This window comes from Lissotriton helveticus, chromosome 2_1 (genome assembly GCF_964261635.1).
Source record: "Lissotriton helveticus chromosome 2_1, aLisHel1.1, whole genome shotgun sequence".
Lineage (NCBI taxonomy): Eukaryota > Metazoa > Chordata > Amphibia > Caudata > Salamandridae > Lissotriton > Lissotriton helveticus.
In genome coordinates this window covers 1,652,347,877-1,652,362,838 of record NC_136059.1, presented here as the reverse complement: position 1 = coordinate 1,652,362,838, position 14,962 = coordinate 1,652,347,877, and the positions used below count along the sequence as shown (strand labels likewise).

The window sequence follows — 14,962 nt, the reverse complement described above, 5'->3', positions numbered from 1 at the left end:
GCCGAGGGCGTCGACCGTTTGTTTCTGATACAAAGAGAAAGCAAAGAGGGGGAGGCGGCGGTGGCGGAGTGTGTGTGTTGAGCCGAGGCAGCATGGCCGCTGAAGAGGGAGCGGGGCGTGTACGTCCATCCCGGCAACAGAGACGTTACCAACTGCGCAAAAACAGCCCTGTAAAAAAAAAAAAAAAAAAAGGACACACCCACAAAGGCCCACCTCTGAAAAAGAGACGGGGCTTAAAAAATGTTAAAGAAACGCCCACGAATCTGCTCAAGCCGGGACTACAAATGAGTGATGCACATCTCTTCCAATGGCTAGCCTCCATTTATGAAGCTAGCCAACGGAAGAGAGAGGCGGGTTAAAGCCCCACTGTTGAAGTCATTAAATCTTCGGCTCCGCCCACTGCTTCGCAGTGCGACGGTAGCCTCGACCTAAAAAAGTAAAAAGTCTGCAGCAAGCTTTTTGTTCCTTAAAAACGGATGTTGGCAGAAGAAGGAGGTAACAGATCGAATATGAACGACGCAAACATAATATTCCCACAGAAAATATCCTGCCATGCAGTGAAATAGGTAATTGCAACTACAGCTAAATGCTTTCCTTAGTATTAACTAAACTAAGTTTTAATAAGTGCTTAACATCTATAAATCTGTGTTTGCGGTGAACCTGAAAGGAGATCATCTTCATCCTGAGGGTGGGCAGCCACAAGGCACTTATTACACTTCCGGCACTTTATCTTTCACTCTGACATCGAGCCAAATCCCCACAATTTGTTTAGTAGTTTGTGGTCACATAAGAGTGGTGTAATGACCAGTGCACAGGTGCATGTCTAAAGATTTACCATTAGCTGGCGGACACTGTAGGCATGGGCAAAACTATTTCTGTGTAGATGCTAATTTACTTTGTGCACACCAACAATCAGTGACAATGAAGCATTACAGGATATCTGTCAAAAATGCATAACCAAGTCAGAGATTCAAATATTTTCTCGGAATAAAGTTTCACCAAGGTAGAAGATATTATCCCACCAAGTTAAAATGGAACGCAAACATACATGCAGTTACGTTATTCGCAAAAGACCTAGAGCAAGCCACTTTCTGGAATAACAAAAGAATTTTTGTATGTATCATTATATTATTAATATTAAAAATATTCCAAACACCCTCTATACATTACCTCTTGCTTCAGTCGGATATTGTGAGGGGCCAAAGCTCTGTGGACCATTCCATGCTTGTTCATGTAGTCTAGGCCTTGCAGGACCTCAAACGCAATCTGTAGGATCTTCAGCCCACTGAGGGAAACAAGAGGAAGGCTAAAATCACAAGTTTCAGTATGAAGAATAAAGTAGACTCAAGTGTAGGCTTGGTAATTCATTGGGTATATCTGCTTTGGTTATCTTCAGTAGACAAGCTCAATTCTAAAACACATTGGATCTTATTCATCTAAAAATGTTGTTCCAAGATACAGAGGCTATATCAATACACTGAAAACACTCGGATCCATGCTAAAATGTATTTATGGTAACAAATTACATGTACATTTGATACAATAAAAGAAAGAACATTAAAACGTCAAACAGAAATTTACTATATTGAGGAAGGTGGGCTGTTGCACTGGTTTGTTTATTTGAATAAAAATGTATGAAGTATTATTGTGCTGGCCCCTGTAACACCACCATTGGCAGTTCGGGCTAGACTGTTCCCATGAGGCACAGGGTCAAGACTGATTTGCATATGGCCAGGTCTAAACTGGGGTGGCATGGTGAGCAAAAGAATGATGGATTTAACCCAGATCTCTTGACTGGGGGTGAATGTTTTGATTTGTTCTGCATTCCGTCCATCAATTGTGTGTCTTTTGCTTTCTCGCCCTAAGTGCGCCAGTTATACGTGGGTTCTGGGCTCACTGTGCCAGTAGAATAAAGCTATCCTGGCTGAAGAGGGGTGAAACCCCGAAACCAGTCCTAGGATGCTTGTTTCCAGTTCAGGGAGGACCTGGCTTGGCAGTTCGGGATGGACTGTTCCCATGAGGCACAGGGTCAAATCTGATTTGCATATGGCCAGGTCTAAACTGGGGCGGCATGGTAAGCAAAAGAATGATGGATTCAACCCAGATCTCTTGACTGGGGGTGAATGTTTTGATTTGTTCTGTATTCCGTCCATCAACTGTGTGTCTTTTACATCACCATTAACGTTCATGTACTATCACTGTGCTCCACCCAAATTAATAGATATGAGCTATGCCTTAATGGTGACCTCCAACCAACTCTGCAATATCCCAGAATGCATCACAACATTTAAATATCCTTCTGGGAGAATAGATTGAGAAGTATCAAGTTTTACAAGACTTTGGTAAGCAGATATGAGTAGTGAGGTTGCTTAACAGTTGGTTGTTTTCAGATAACACTCTGCTAGGCTGCCCTACATCGTCATTGGACTCTGTATACGCTCCTCCCGCCAAAGTCCCCATTAAGACTTGATAAAACATATTACTGCATTCAACGTTCAACCTAACATTGTAGACTCAGCTAAATCCTTGGGAATATCTCTTGACAGCAACCTCACTATACAGAAACACATTAGCAATGCAACAAAGGGAGCAAACTTCCAGATTAACACACTGAGGAAGCTGAAACCATTCTTGCAGCTAATGATTTGAAGCTGGCAGTACAAGCACTAGTTATCCCTCAGGTGGAGAATGGAATGGTTTCTTTGTGTGGCCTAACTAAGGCTACAACAGCACCCCTAAGAGCCTCATTAAATGCAGCGGCGAGACTATTCACTGGCTCGAAAAGAAGCTCACAAATCTCCCCAGATTTAAAAGCCTTGAACTGGCTCCCGCTAGAAGCCAGAATTCACCTAAAAATAGCATGCATGACGCATAGGGCCTTACACCACAAAGCACCCAGCTACCTCACACAGAAGTTGACGATCTCGGGTGGGATAAGAGCCTCAAGAAGTGCTGAAAATCTGCTACTGAAACCTCAAAGATTCAACAGGAAGAAAACATATAAACGATCCTTCTCTGGGATGGCGCCCAGGATATGGAACTCACTTCCCCCAGAAACCAGACTGAACGCCTCTGCTGTTTCATTCAAAAAGGAAGTGAAAGCGCTCCTCATGGCGAAACTCGCCTACTCATAGACTTTGGAATCGCGGAGACCATTCATCCCCTCACCATTAACCCTCTCTTCCACAAGGGGCCACTAGACTGGATTGGCACGCTTTCTGACTGCGACCTAACTCAACGGTTATATGTTGTCCTTGTAACCTATTTCTTCACTTTGATTCATTTGCTATGTATACTTGATGTGCCTGCATTTATTCGTTTTGTATATCCAGCCTGACTTTATGTAAAGCACTCTGATATCCGCAAGGATCTTGTTCGCGCTATATAGGACCTTCAAAATAAATATAAAATGAAGCACATATTTCTAAGTTCTGCTATTCTTTTCAAGCGATTGGTAAAGTTAGAGGCTCAGTCAGACAAGAGCATCCCTCCAGGGAGAATTCTTTGATGATTCCCACCAGCCACAAGTAGAAGCTAAATTGCATTTTGGGAGCAAGAATTGTGCACAATCATAGGTGTGTCGTAGAAACTAACAGTTTTTGTAACAATACTTTAGATTCCGGGACATCCATCTACAAGAGTCGGACACAGGCTACTGGGAACTTGCAGGAACCTCAAGGCACACTGTTGACAATTTTGATTTGGTCCTGTCAATACAAACTGCCCTCTATCTCCCAGCGGTACATAGAGTCATGTGCAAGCAGAGCAGGATTTAAAAGGGACCAGAGAACCTGCATTAGGATACTGGCAGAGGAAACAACATTGCACGTATTTCTTTCAAGAACAGAGGCGTCATAAAAGCAACCAAAACGCAGAAAAAAGAATTAAGAGGATTCTTAGGCACACTTATTTCACCATCCTATTCTAACCTTTATCATATTAGCATGCAAGTCTTTGAAGGCACTGTCATTTCAGATGTACGGTTCCGAGAGGGCTCAGGACACACCCGTCGTGAACAATTGCTGTTCAAGTAGAAGTGTGGGCACAGAAAATCCGCCTAAAAGGTTTCAACACAGAGACTACACGCAATATGGGGAACAAAAAGAAGAGCATGCGACAAAGTATATGAGAAGTAGTGGCAACTAATGAGGTGCAGGATGAAATGAAGGGTGGCCTAAATCACAATGAAAACAAATATAGCATAAGACAAGGGCCTCCGGTAGCTAGGAAAGTGGGCTCAATTTGGTGATTAGGTCGTTCCCCCAGCGTCTGATATGCAACACTAATCCAGTACACTGGATGACATAGAAACATTTTTACTGGTGTCAATTATTAGGTGCTGTACGGAGATTTTTCTGTTCTTACCATTATTATGAGTACTTTATAAAACCACGAGGCTGGTCAATATTTTTTTTTATTTTTTTATTAATCAATATCAATATCAATATCAATATCAAAATCCCAAATCCCCAATGCGTAATGTTGAAGTTCGTAAACCACCGTGAGCACATTTTCTTATTTACTTATAATGTTTCTTCATTACATGTATTGTTTATCATTCTATTTATATGCTTTTTTACTACAGATGCTCCCTTATTCCTTTGTTTCCCTGATATTTACTTCGATTTTTATTTTTATGTATGACATAGCTTTATTGAGATGCCATTATTTTGTAAGAGAGATTTTTCGCTTCCATAACTTATGATTGTTTCTTCATTCTCTGCCTTTGTTTGTTCTTATTTCAATAAACTTCAAACTTAGAGAAATTTGAGTCAAGAGCAGCTAAATGTAGAGGATGACATTCACTGGACATATTTGTCACTGTATCCTTAGAAACAAGCATTGGAAAATACAATAGGTTTCGGCTATGTAATTAATAATAGGCTACTGTTTGTAAGTTGTAGCTTGATGAGCAGTTGTGCAATATACAATACTGAAACTCTGTTAAATTGTTATGACTTGTTTACTGAGAAAGCAATATACTGTGCTGTTACTGGTGGTACTACAAAGCGGGGAGATTAGTTAAAGGGCGTAGCAGAAAGAAAAAAAATCATGCACCTGATAAGTACACTTTCAATGGTTGCAGCCGTGGGGAGATTAGGTAAATGTTCGACTAGCCACTTCCCTGTGGACCGTTTAAGTTGTTTAATTTATAATTACCTGGGGACAAGGGCGGCCCACATACTGTCTTAACTCTCTCCCTTGTTTTATCATAAGAGATTAGGTAAAGGCCATAAAAAGGCCTGTAATCTTCTAAAAAACCGACCCACAATCTGATCTGTCAGACAGACCCATCGGGCACTCCCTCATTGCCCTATAGGCCAGGCCTACCCCGGACAGGTGACTGGAGTTAACTCCTGAAACCTGCCTGCAGGGAATGATGATCTGGAAAACCAAAGTCAGTACACCAGTGGTCTGGAGAAATGCTGCTGACCTCAAAGCTTTTACCCTGCGAAGCCACAGGCTCAGGGCATGTGGCACTTTACTTGAAGATCAGAAGTGAAATCCAATCCTAAAGTGCTTCGATGCCTTGTCAGGGTAGTAAGATCAGCTATATAAATACAATACAACAGCAGTTACAGAGCGGCACAGGCCATTATGTGGACATGCAGAGCTGCAGGAACGTTTGCTCACCACGTGAAAGCCTGGAGCCCCATCCCACTTTTCTTTTACAGTTTTATAGAGTGCGAACTTGGCCCGGAGGTATTGGAACCCTTTACCTGAGCATCAGTTACATTACACAAGTTCTCAGTCATTTCTACGCTCCCAGGAGTGAAGGTGATTTGGATTTGCCCATAATCACAGGATGTTGAGCCGAACCTGTTTCCTTAGTTTCAAACCCGGTAGCTCTGATTCTGCACTCCAAAGCTGCACCAACGACGTTGCATTGGTTAGATATTAAACAAACTAAATGCACCTGTGCAGGAATGAAATGTGTTAGTCAACTAAAATGTCTGTAAAGTCTCACAAAGTTAAATAAACCCATATTTTGAAAGGAGAACTCGGATTGTTCCCAATATGGTCTGCAGTGCGCATGTAACATAACATAACATAACATGTGTATATTTGTAAAGCACACAATTACCCGTAGGTGTCTTGGCGATGAATAATAGATGTTTAGTGTTACCCAACTCAATGGTACTCATTTTATCAACCTCAGATGGATGAAAGGCTGAGTGGACCCGCCGAGATTTGAACCTGTGACCATGAGGTCGAACACAGGCACCTGCAATAGACGCATTAGTCCACTGAGCCACCAGACCCGGCTAAAAATGTACTGAAATATAGAATACAAAATCAATGTTGCGCTATACTTGAGAAAGCCACGCGCTTACAGTGTCAACCCTTGCTTGTGAAGTGTCTCTTATTTGGAAACCAACATTGAAAACGAATTCTAACAGTGTGCTTCAAAGCCGTACCTGGGCATCAAGTGTGAAAGTGTCTTAATTTCAGGTCTTAGTAAACAACTGACACTCGAAGTAAATAACAGACTGTGAGGCTGAAGTTTATCAATAATGCATATCAATATGCAAAACAGCATGCAAAGAGGAAGGCTAAAAAGGCAAAGCTTAAAACAAAAATGAAAAGTCAAAAGTCAAATTTTCGAAATAAGCTGTCCAAAGTAGTTAGTGCAAAAGATTGAAAGGCAAAGGGAGATGGGGTGGAGATGTCAATGCAAGGATTAAAGTTTTTTCTTATTTGCGCTAGTTAGCAAAAATCATTGCAAGCGTTTGCATGTCGACAATAAAACCAAGCATTTGCAATGCAAAAGGTCTCACATTACAGAAAATTTGAGCTATTGGCGTTGCTAATAATGATGCAATGCCAATAGCTCAAGCTTTCAGTAATGCGAAAGCAATTGCATTGCAAATCAATCATAGCGTACGCGCTATAGCTTTAAACATTTAAGGTAAAGCCGGGCTTCCGAGATTGTTTGAAAAGTAAATAAATAGAAAAACAAGCATTTACAATGCAACGGTCTCGCCTTTCCAAAAGTTAGAGTTATTGGCATTGTAAATGACAAACTTTTTATTTATGTGTTGGTTTTGAAAACAGATAAATAAATGGCATTGTCATTTTCAATGCCAATAGCTTAATCTCTCGCAAATGCGCGACCTATTGCATTTCCAATGCAATAGGTTAATGTTAATGTTAAGAATGATTTATAAAGCGCACGTACACCGGTTGGTTTCATGGAGCTGTAGGAGAGAAGGCAGAGTTTGCTTCCTGAGAGAACGTCAGTTGTAGGCTTGCTCATAGAGCCAGGTTTTGAGGGCTCTTCTGAATTTCATGAGATCAGAACAGGCACGTATCCTCAAGGGGAGGGAGTTCCAAAGTCTAGGGGCGAGAGTTGCGAATCTCGACCTCCTGTGCGTTTCCGCCTAAATGAAGGGGTGTGGAGGAGTGAAAGGTGGGCTGAGCGAAGGTTGCGGGCGGGGGTATGCCCGAGTATCAACCTGTTGATGAATTTTGGACTTTTGCCATGCAGGGATTTAAAGATCAGGCATCCCGTTTTGAAGGTGCAACGTTGAGACATGGGGAGCCAATGTAGTTTCCTTAGCAGCGGAGTAGCTGGTTGCCATCTGGGTTGGTTTTAAGATCAGTCTGGCTGCATGGTTCTGGAGCATCTGCAGCCGTTTTAGCAGATAGAGAGGCATGCCCAGGTATAAAGAGTTGGCGTAGTCCAGGTGTGACAGAACGGTGGCTATCACAACCTGGGTATGGGCTTCCAGCGTGAGAATAGGTCGTATACTTACGCGAGTTTGAGCTTTTGACACTGCAAATAACAAAGTGTATTATTTATGTTTAAAAAACATACACACACAGAGCCACACACAGAGCCACACACAGAGCCACACACACACTGAGCCACACGCACACTGAGCCACACGCACACTGAGCTAAAAAAAGGTTTCCAGAAATGAGAAAAATGTAAGCAATTCGGTTTGTAATTAGGTTGTTTTTTAGTTTTGCTTTTATTAGTGTTATTTAAAGCCCCATGCACATAACATGCATATGTGTGCATGCAGTCTTTCGCAGGCCGAGACCTAAAAACAGGCGACTGACTAAATAGCGAGGTACTAGGAATTGCTGCAACACTACTAGGTCTACAGACTAATCCAGCTCAAAATGTTTAAGAGAAAAGCGGCCATGTTGAAAAAGCACAGGTTTGCTGTTCAAAATGATGAAACAGCCCAAATAATTTCTTTCAAAAAATGAACTGCTGAGGAACAATTGGTTTTCAACATCAAATGCGTTGGAAAAATAAAACTGAATACAGGCACTTGGGCCATGATTTCAATTGCGCTGCAGATGCAGTGGCACAGGTACAAAAGTTTCAGAACTCCACTAATCACCAAATATTGCTATTACATCAATTAATTCAATTATTCCCCTCTCATTTAATTTTTTCAAAAAGGTGCTATTACTTACCTGCACTATACCATTAGTAATAGCACAATATATTGCCTTTTTGTATTGCTATTCTCCTTTCGTTCCAGACGTAGGTGCTAGTTACATTTTGCAAGTACTTTTTGCTTTTGGTATTTTAGGACTGTAGATTACTAATTGGACGAATAAAACTGTCTTGCATAATCTTCCTCGTGCACATTCCTTAGTCTTGCCCTAGCTGGCTGTAACCTAGGTGTGCTTCAGCCTCACTCTCCTGATGCTTGCCCAATGTGGAGTGACTAACTGTTCAATCAGGTTACAAGGTCACTTTTCTATTTCTGGTGCTTTACAGCAATTTTAGGATCCCCTTAGGAGTTTATCGTTACTCAAATAGGTGTAATTTCTGATAATTATAAGTTTCTCTGGTCTTCATGGCTTGATTTTGCTTGCGATAAAGTGTCACTCCTAGTCGTTGAAATGTCACTCATAATTACACTTAAATTATGAAAATGTCACACATGGCAATCTGAAACCTTGGCAGCTATGGGTGAAGCCACAAATGATCAGGTGATACCTGCTGTAGCGTCTCTTCAGTGTCCTTACAAATATATGCATTCTCTCGGAAAACGGAAAGACAGTAATCCTTAGTCCTTATGTTTTGCAACTGGTTCTTACGTAAAGTGCTCTGACAGCTTCGGGTAAAGTTTGCGCTATATAAAATCGCATTAAATAAAAAAATTTAAAAAAGGAGACCTAGCCTCTGTGCACTCAAAGGCGCCCGCTCTGTCCAAACTTCCCAATGACCGCTGGACTCTCCGAAACAGAGTGAATAATTACTCCTGGCACACCCCTCCACTACAAAGCTTTTCAACCGGGTCTCCACCCCTCACCTGTCCTCCAATTCGGGACTCCTCCGTTACTTTCAGAGCAGGTCCCAGCCCCGCCCTGCGGCCCCAACAGTCCTTGATTCATTCTGTTTTCATTAATGAGCAAAGACTACTGCCGAAGTAAAATGGCAGCCAGAAACACGTCACTTGCCCGGGTCACTCTACCTTCCTACCCATTGGAGCAGGCGGTTCACGGGAGCGGCCTATCGTCACCAGTATAGGGAGCAGCTGCCAATGACACGGTAGTGACGTCCCCAGCCCGGAAGAGTGGCCCGATGCACTTCAATGGCAGAAAGAAACTAAAGTAACTGTAACATAGGATCTTCTTCTAAAGTCCGAGTTCGAAATTCATTATTTTAAAACGTCACCGGGGGAGGAGCTACGACACCAACCAAGATGGCCGCATAGTCTCCCGGCTCCGTTGACCTCCGTCCTACGCTCGCTTATCCTGTCGAATATCCTGATCTCCTGCCCCGGATTCGTGTGGGTGAACTAGTCGGCACCCCGATGGTGTGACCACAGAATTTTTCTGATGTTCTGGGGTGAAGCAACATCGAAAATGGTTTGAGGCCTAACCCAGGCTGGAAGCCGGGGACTCGATTGCTGGTCTACCCGGGTCCAAAGTGAACAACAACGGACTGAGGAGAGTGGTTGGGTCCGGTCCTTGGAACTTTTGAAAATTTCTCTGGACTACTTTGCAACCATCTGCTGCCTGGTGCTGTACCTGAGGTGAGGTGACGGGTGGCGCGCGGTGCTGCGTCGCGGGGGGCCCCGGCCCGGAGGCCCGGCACTAGCACCGCTGGTGCCCCGGGGTGGGGGTCCCGCCGCGCGTTGCTGCGTGCTGCTGGCCCGTCCCTCACGGCTTGTTTCTGCTCCGGCGTATCCTGCCCCGGAGAAGGCGCCTCTCCTTGGGGATCGTTATGTCTGCGGACGTATGGAGCTTGGCGGAGCGGACCCAATGTGGCTCTTCCTTGCGGATGGTAATGGCGGAACTTGCGGCGTTTCACGCGACGGTGAGGGCCCAGGTCAATCATTTACTGTCGGCAGCAGATGGGATCATAGGACCGGGAGCAAGCCCTGACTTGACTTTTGAGACCTGGCAGCCGACCTGCCTCCTGTTGGGCGCCCTAGTGGCGCGTTTGGACCCGGTGCTGGAAGCTGTGCCTGCCCCCAAAGAAATGGAACTCATCGTGTGTGCTGAGATTGGTGACTCTCCTACGTTCTCGGAAACATCGGTCCTACAGTTATCGGAACATTTCACTGCTTCCCTCATCCTGGACACTGTTGGCCCACACTATAATTTGTATCGGAACGAGTCGCACCCCCTCCCCAAACGGTCTCCCAACATGGCAGATGTAACGATGCTTGGCTTTGGTGACGGGGAGGGACATCGTTTGTGCAAGCCGTGTGCGTTGGGATCTGCTATTCCTCTCCCGTTTGCTGGCCCAAGCTCCGGCTGCTTCTGTGTGACTTTTGACTTCCCGGGAATGGGGCTTTACTTATCCGAGGGACTCGGCAACTTTGATAGACGGGGCCAAGGCTGAGATTGTGGGTTGCATTGCTTACGATGGATCTATTGGTAACGGGACTGCTTCATTAACAGACGGATTCCGGGGCGGGGGGTTTGTGGTTTCCCCCGGGGCATTTTTGTATGGTGGACAACTTTATTCGTGCTGGCTTAGGGGGGCCCCCTTTGTTAGGGCGGGGGGGAGAGACCGGGAGCGCATAGACTATCGCCCTCCTCCACTTCCCCGTTGGGTGGGGTTTCCTTTCTTTCTCCTTTTTCTCTGTTTCTTCTATATTTCGGGTTTGGTTCTCGGGCGACAGGCACACTGCTGGGGGGGGGGGGGCCGTAGTCATTTGCAGGGGTGCAGGGTGGGGGGTTGGGGGAGGGGATTTTTCGTTTTTTATTTTTGTTTCTATGGCCTTTTTTCTCTTTTCTTTTCTTATCTTTCTTTGTCTTTTTCTTTTTCTGGGTCAGTGCAGTGGGTTTCCTTTGGTATCAATCACTGCTTTTTCATCTGTGCCTCAATTTTCGTGGTGTTCTCTGGGTCTTAGGGCAGGTACTAGCAGGCGCGAATTGACTGTAATATTCCCTCACATCCTGAACCGCCTGTTCCAGCGCCATTGATTTGACCGATTACTGTTTACTGTGGACACATTTACTATTCTGCCTGCCGTTTTTCGCTGCTGGGAAATTGTTCGGCACCTGATCCTTCCATCCTATACTATAAAATGACAACCTTTTACATACTGTTTTTCTAATTGTGCTGTTTAGTGCCCAAGAGTACGCCAACATGGTGATTCTGCTCCCCGAGGTGCGGCATGTGATTAAAAATTGCTCTCTGTTAATCTAACTGCTTAGCGGCCAGCCCCGGGGGTTGTAGGCCCATACTTGTATTTGGTTGAAATGTCAATAAAGGTTTTAAAAAAAAAAAAACGTCACCAGGACGTGCATGCAACGTTTGGGAAAGCACAGAATGGAAATGAATGTAGGCGATCATTTCATGCCTGCTCTGTGCTCCCCTTCCATATCCAGCAGCACCGCCTCCCTCGGGCCCCTGCCTCGGTCTCCCACGGGCCCCAGGGTCACCTCACTGCACACAGATGGGGACAGGATCAGATGCATTAGGGAGCTCAGAAGAACCGAGCAGTCAGGAATGAATAATTCCAATATTCAGCTTTTGATATTATATCTGCAAATACCTGTAGTTTAAGGATCGGCATTTTAACTTAATTTGGGCACACAAATGTTACGTTTAATTAGAAGAGGCACTTCCTCAAGGAGCTTTGTTATAAATTAACGTTTCAACTTTGAAATAGGTTCATGAAGTGCAACGAGAGAGAACATTGTTTTTTTGTTATCTAGTCATCCAAAGGAGGGAAAACAAGTCTGGAACCGAGCAACAGGTCGTTTCGGGATTCGGGGTGTGTTTGCGTGCTCTCCCCTTCCCATTGGCTGGAAGGTAAAATTCCAGCCAATGGGAAGAGGAGAGGGCGGGACTTAATAAAAAGACACGGAAACGCCTCCGAATCGCGTTCCGACAGGGAAAGAGTGATTGACAGCCAATCTCTTCCAATGGCTAGCCTCCATTTATGGAGCTAGCCAATGGAAGACAGAGGCGGAACAAAGCCCCATACTGTAGGATCATAAGATTTCGCCTGGGCGGAGCACTGCTTCGCAGTGCTACGGCCCAGGCGAAACCTAAAAAGGCGTGGGAAGGCGTTTTTTTCTATTTATTTACTTTTCCTATTTTCTATCAAGACGCCTGAGGGGTGGGGTTATCAGAGAATTATCTTACAGTGAAAACCTGTAAAAGAGGAAAAGGATATTAAAACAAGCATTTACAATGCAATGGTTTCGCCTTTGGAAAAGTTAGAGCTATTGGCATTTTAAATGACAAATTTTGTATTTATGTGTTGGTTTTTAAAACAGATAAATAAATGGCATTGTCCTTTACATTGCCATTAGCTTAATCTCTCGCAAATGTGAGACCAACCACCCACCCACACCAATGTGGTTCAGGAATGAACTCTCCCAGTGACAATCCTCTGCTGGGCGAAGCACAACTGGAGACCAACGTCTACACAAAGTGCCGGGATGCTAATTAAGTGGGAGTCGTTGCACTATGCAAAAACATAGGATAGCATGCATTGAAGCTGAGACACACACAGATAGACCAAACATGGGCAGTGAGACGTGCAAGTGCAGCAGACTGTGAAAATATAGGCAGCAATTAAGACACACAATGTAACTGCAAAGTCGAGGCAAGCATTACAGCATGCCATGAAACATATTAGCATGCACCTAACACCGCCCACAAGGGTCAGCCTCAGGTATTCCAGGAATGGAGTTAATATGATCACGCCACTCAGCTCTCAATTGCTGGATAAGGTGACTGTTTTTTATATTACTTAACATGTCAGATTATTTATGTAGTCTTTTTTGTATGGTATATTGTTGACATCAACAGTTTGTCTTTGTTTTGGTGTTCTGTAGTTCTGAGATGTACATAGAACTGCAAATACATTCAATAAACACATAATCACCACACAAATTCAAGTACACAAACTCGAGATAGGAGCACAATCATACAGAAACACCAAGCTACATATTGATACAAAGCGACACACTGATAGAAGCACAGTCACCTGCATCTTCATACACACAAACGGTTACATACACAGAGACATCACAATCACAGACACACAAGCGCGAGTTTCATCACGTACTCACTCAGAGACGTGTGTGTATGCAGACAGAGAGAGAGAGGGAAAGTACATGCAAAGTAACGCCCATACAGTAAAAGATATACACAGAATAGCACAACTACACAGTGCACAGGCAACAACAAACACACACATCCACCAACACTTACAAAGCCATTACTACATGCACAGAGATCATCAAATATACACAGACAACTGTACGGACAAACAGATGTGAACAGACATGCTCTTCACATGCTACATGAAAACAGATACATGTAATGCATACCTACACTCACTTAGTGTGTGCTCACAGACAATTAATTCATATATGTCCACATAATAGATGTATAGAAAGTCAATTAAAGGCATAGAATATCCTCACAAATGATGTGCGCTTACAACTAATTCACACACTCTCTGTAGACACAGAAACACACATGCATGTTAATGTATTGTAAGCATTCACAATCTGACACGATGAAACGCTTCCGCCATCCCGGGGGAGACCAGCGCCGGGGAATACACCTTCCGCTGTGCCTCCAGCAGATATGAGTTCTAACCCCATCTTCTGCGCTTTATTGCATTGTGTGATCCTGGGTAAATTACCCTACGTACCTGGTAGTCTACCTTCCAAAGCGGGAATGTATAGAAAGCAACCCCAGCCCAGTACTCGGTGGTGTACGGAGTGCCAGGACCCCTCACCCTAGGCGGGAGTACCCTCGCGGCTATCGGTGCACGTTTGGTACCCAGTGTCTCCACCTGCTTCATGGGCGCATCTCATTGCGTCCCTTAGACAGCGGGGCGGATGTGGGCGCCCTCCGACGGCGCCCTGGGCGGCCTGCCAGCCTACCCAGCGACCTTCACGTGCCCAGTCAGGTGGGGGTTGGGGCGAGGGACCGGCCGCGCGGCCTGTGTCTTGCAAATCACATGCCAGTCAGCCACTGCGCAAATTTATATCAAAACACTAGTGTCGACCCCGAGAACGTGGAGCGCCTTGAGGCCATCCTACTGTCACTAGACTGCTCTACAGTGATATCTGCCTGGAATCCTAGCGCGGAGAAACCCAGCGGGGGGATAGGTGCTGTACAAAGAGCTCAGGTGTTTAGCACACAGCGCGCTACACAACACCCGGTAATACAGCGCACACACATTCGGATGAAGATAAGGCCCCCTAGGCTGTGACATGCTAGGGAGGGCAGGAGAGAGCCGCACAGGTGACCCCGGCCGCATATTTACTTCCAGGGAAGCGGTGTGGCCCGACGAGCGCAGACCTCCGGCTCTCAGGCCGGGCGAGAGTGGCAGGGCCACGAGAAAGGAAACCCGGGGATCGCCTCCGAGCCACCGACGCACCCCGATGCACCCACTAATAATGAGGGCTGGGTGGAGCGGAGGCTTCTGTCGAGACATGGGCGCGCGTGGCATCACCACTGCCACCAATGACGTCACGACAGCCTTCCGTGGCTTCGTTCCAT

The 14,962-nt window shown here is 45.0% G+C and overlaps 1 protein-coding gene across 5 annotated transcripts in view; it reads right to left on the bottom strand.

Moving 5' to 3' along the window:
* TBCK (TBC1 domain containing kinase) overlaps positions 1-14,962 on the bottom strand; it is a 1,465,497-nt gene that overhangs the window by 1,087,197 nt on the left and 363,338 nt on the right. For 4 of the 5 annotated variants that reach the window (XM_078676605.1, XM_078676609.1, XM_078676607.1 and 1 more), the window contains one exon: positions 1,171-1,285. In XM_078676605.1, the coding sequence (XP_078532731.1) occupies positions 1,171-1,285 (115 nt within the window). Of the gene's footprint in view, positions 1-1,170; positions 1,307-14,962 lie in introns of all 5 variants that reach the window. The other variant, XM_078676608.1, reaches the window with a different exon arrangement.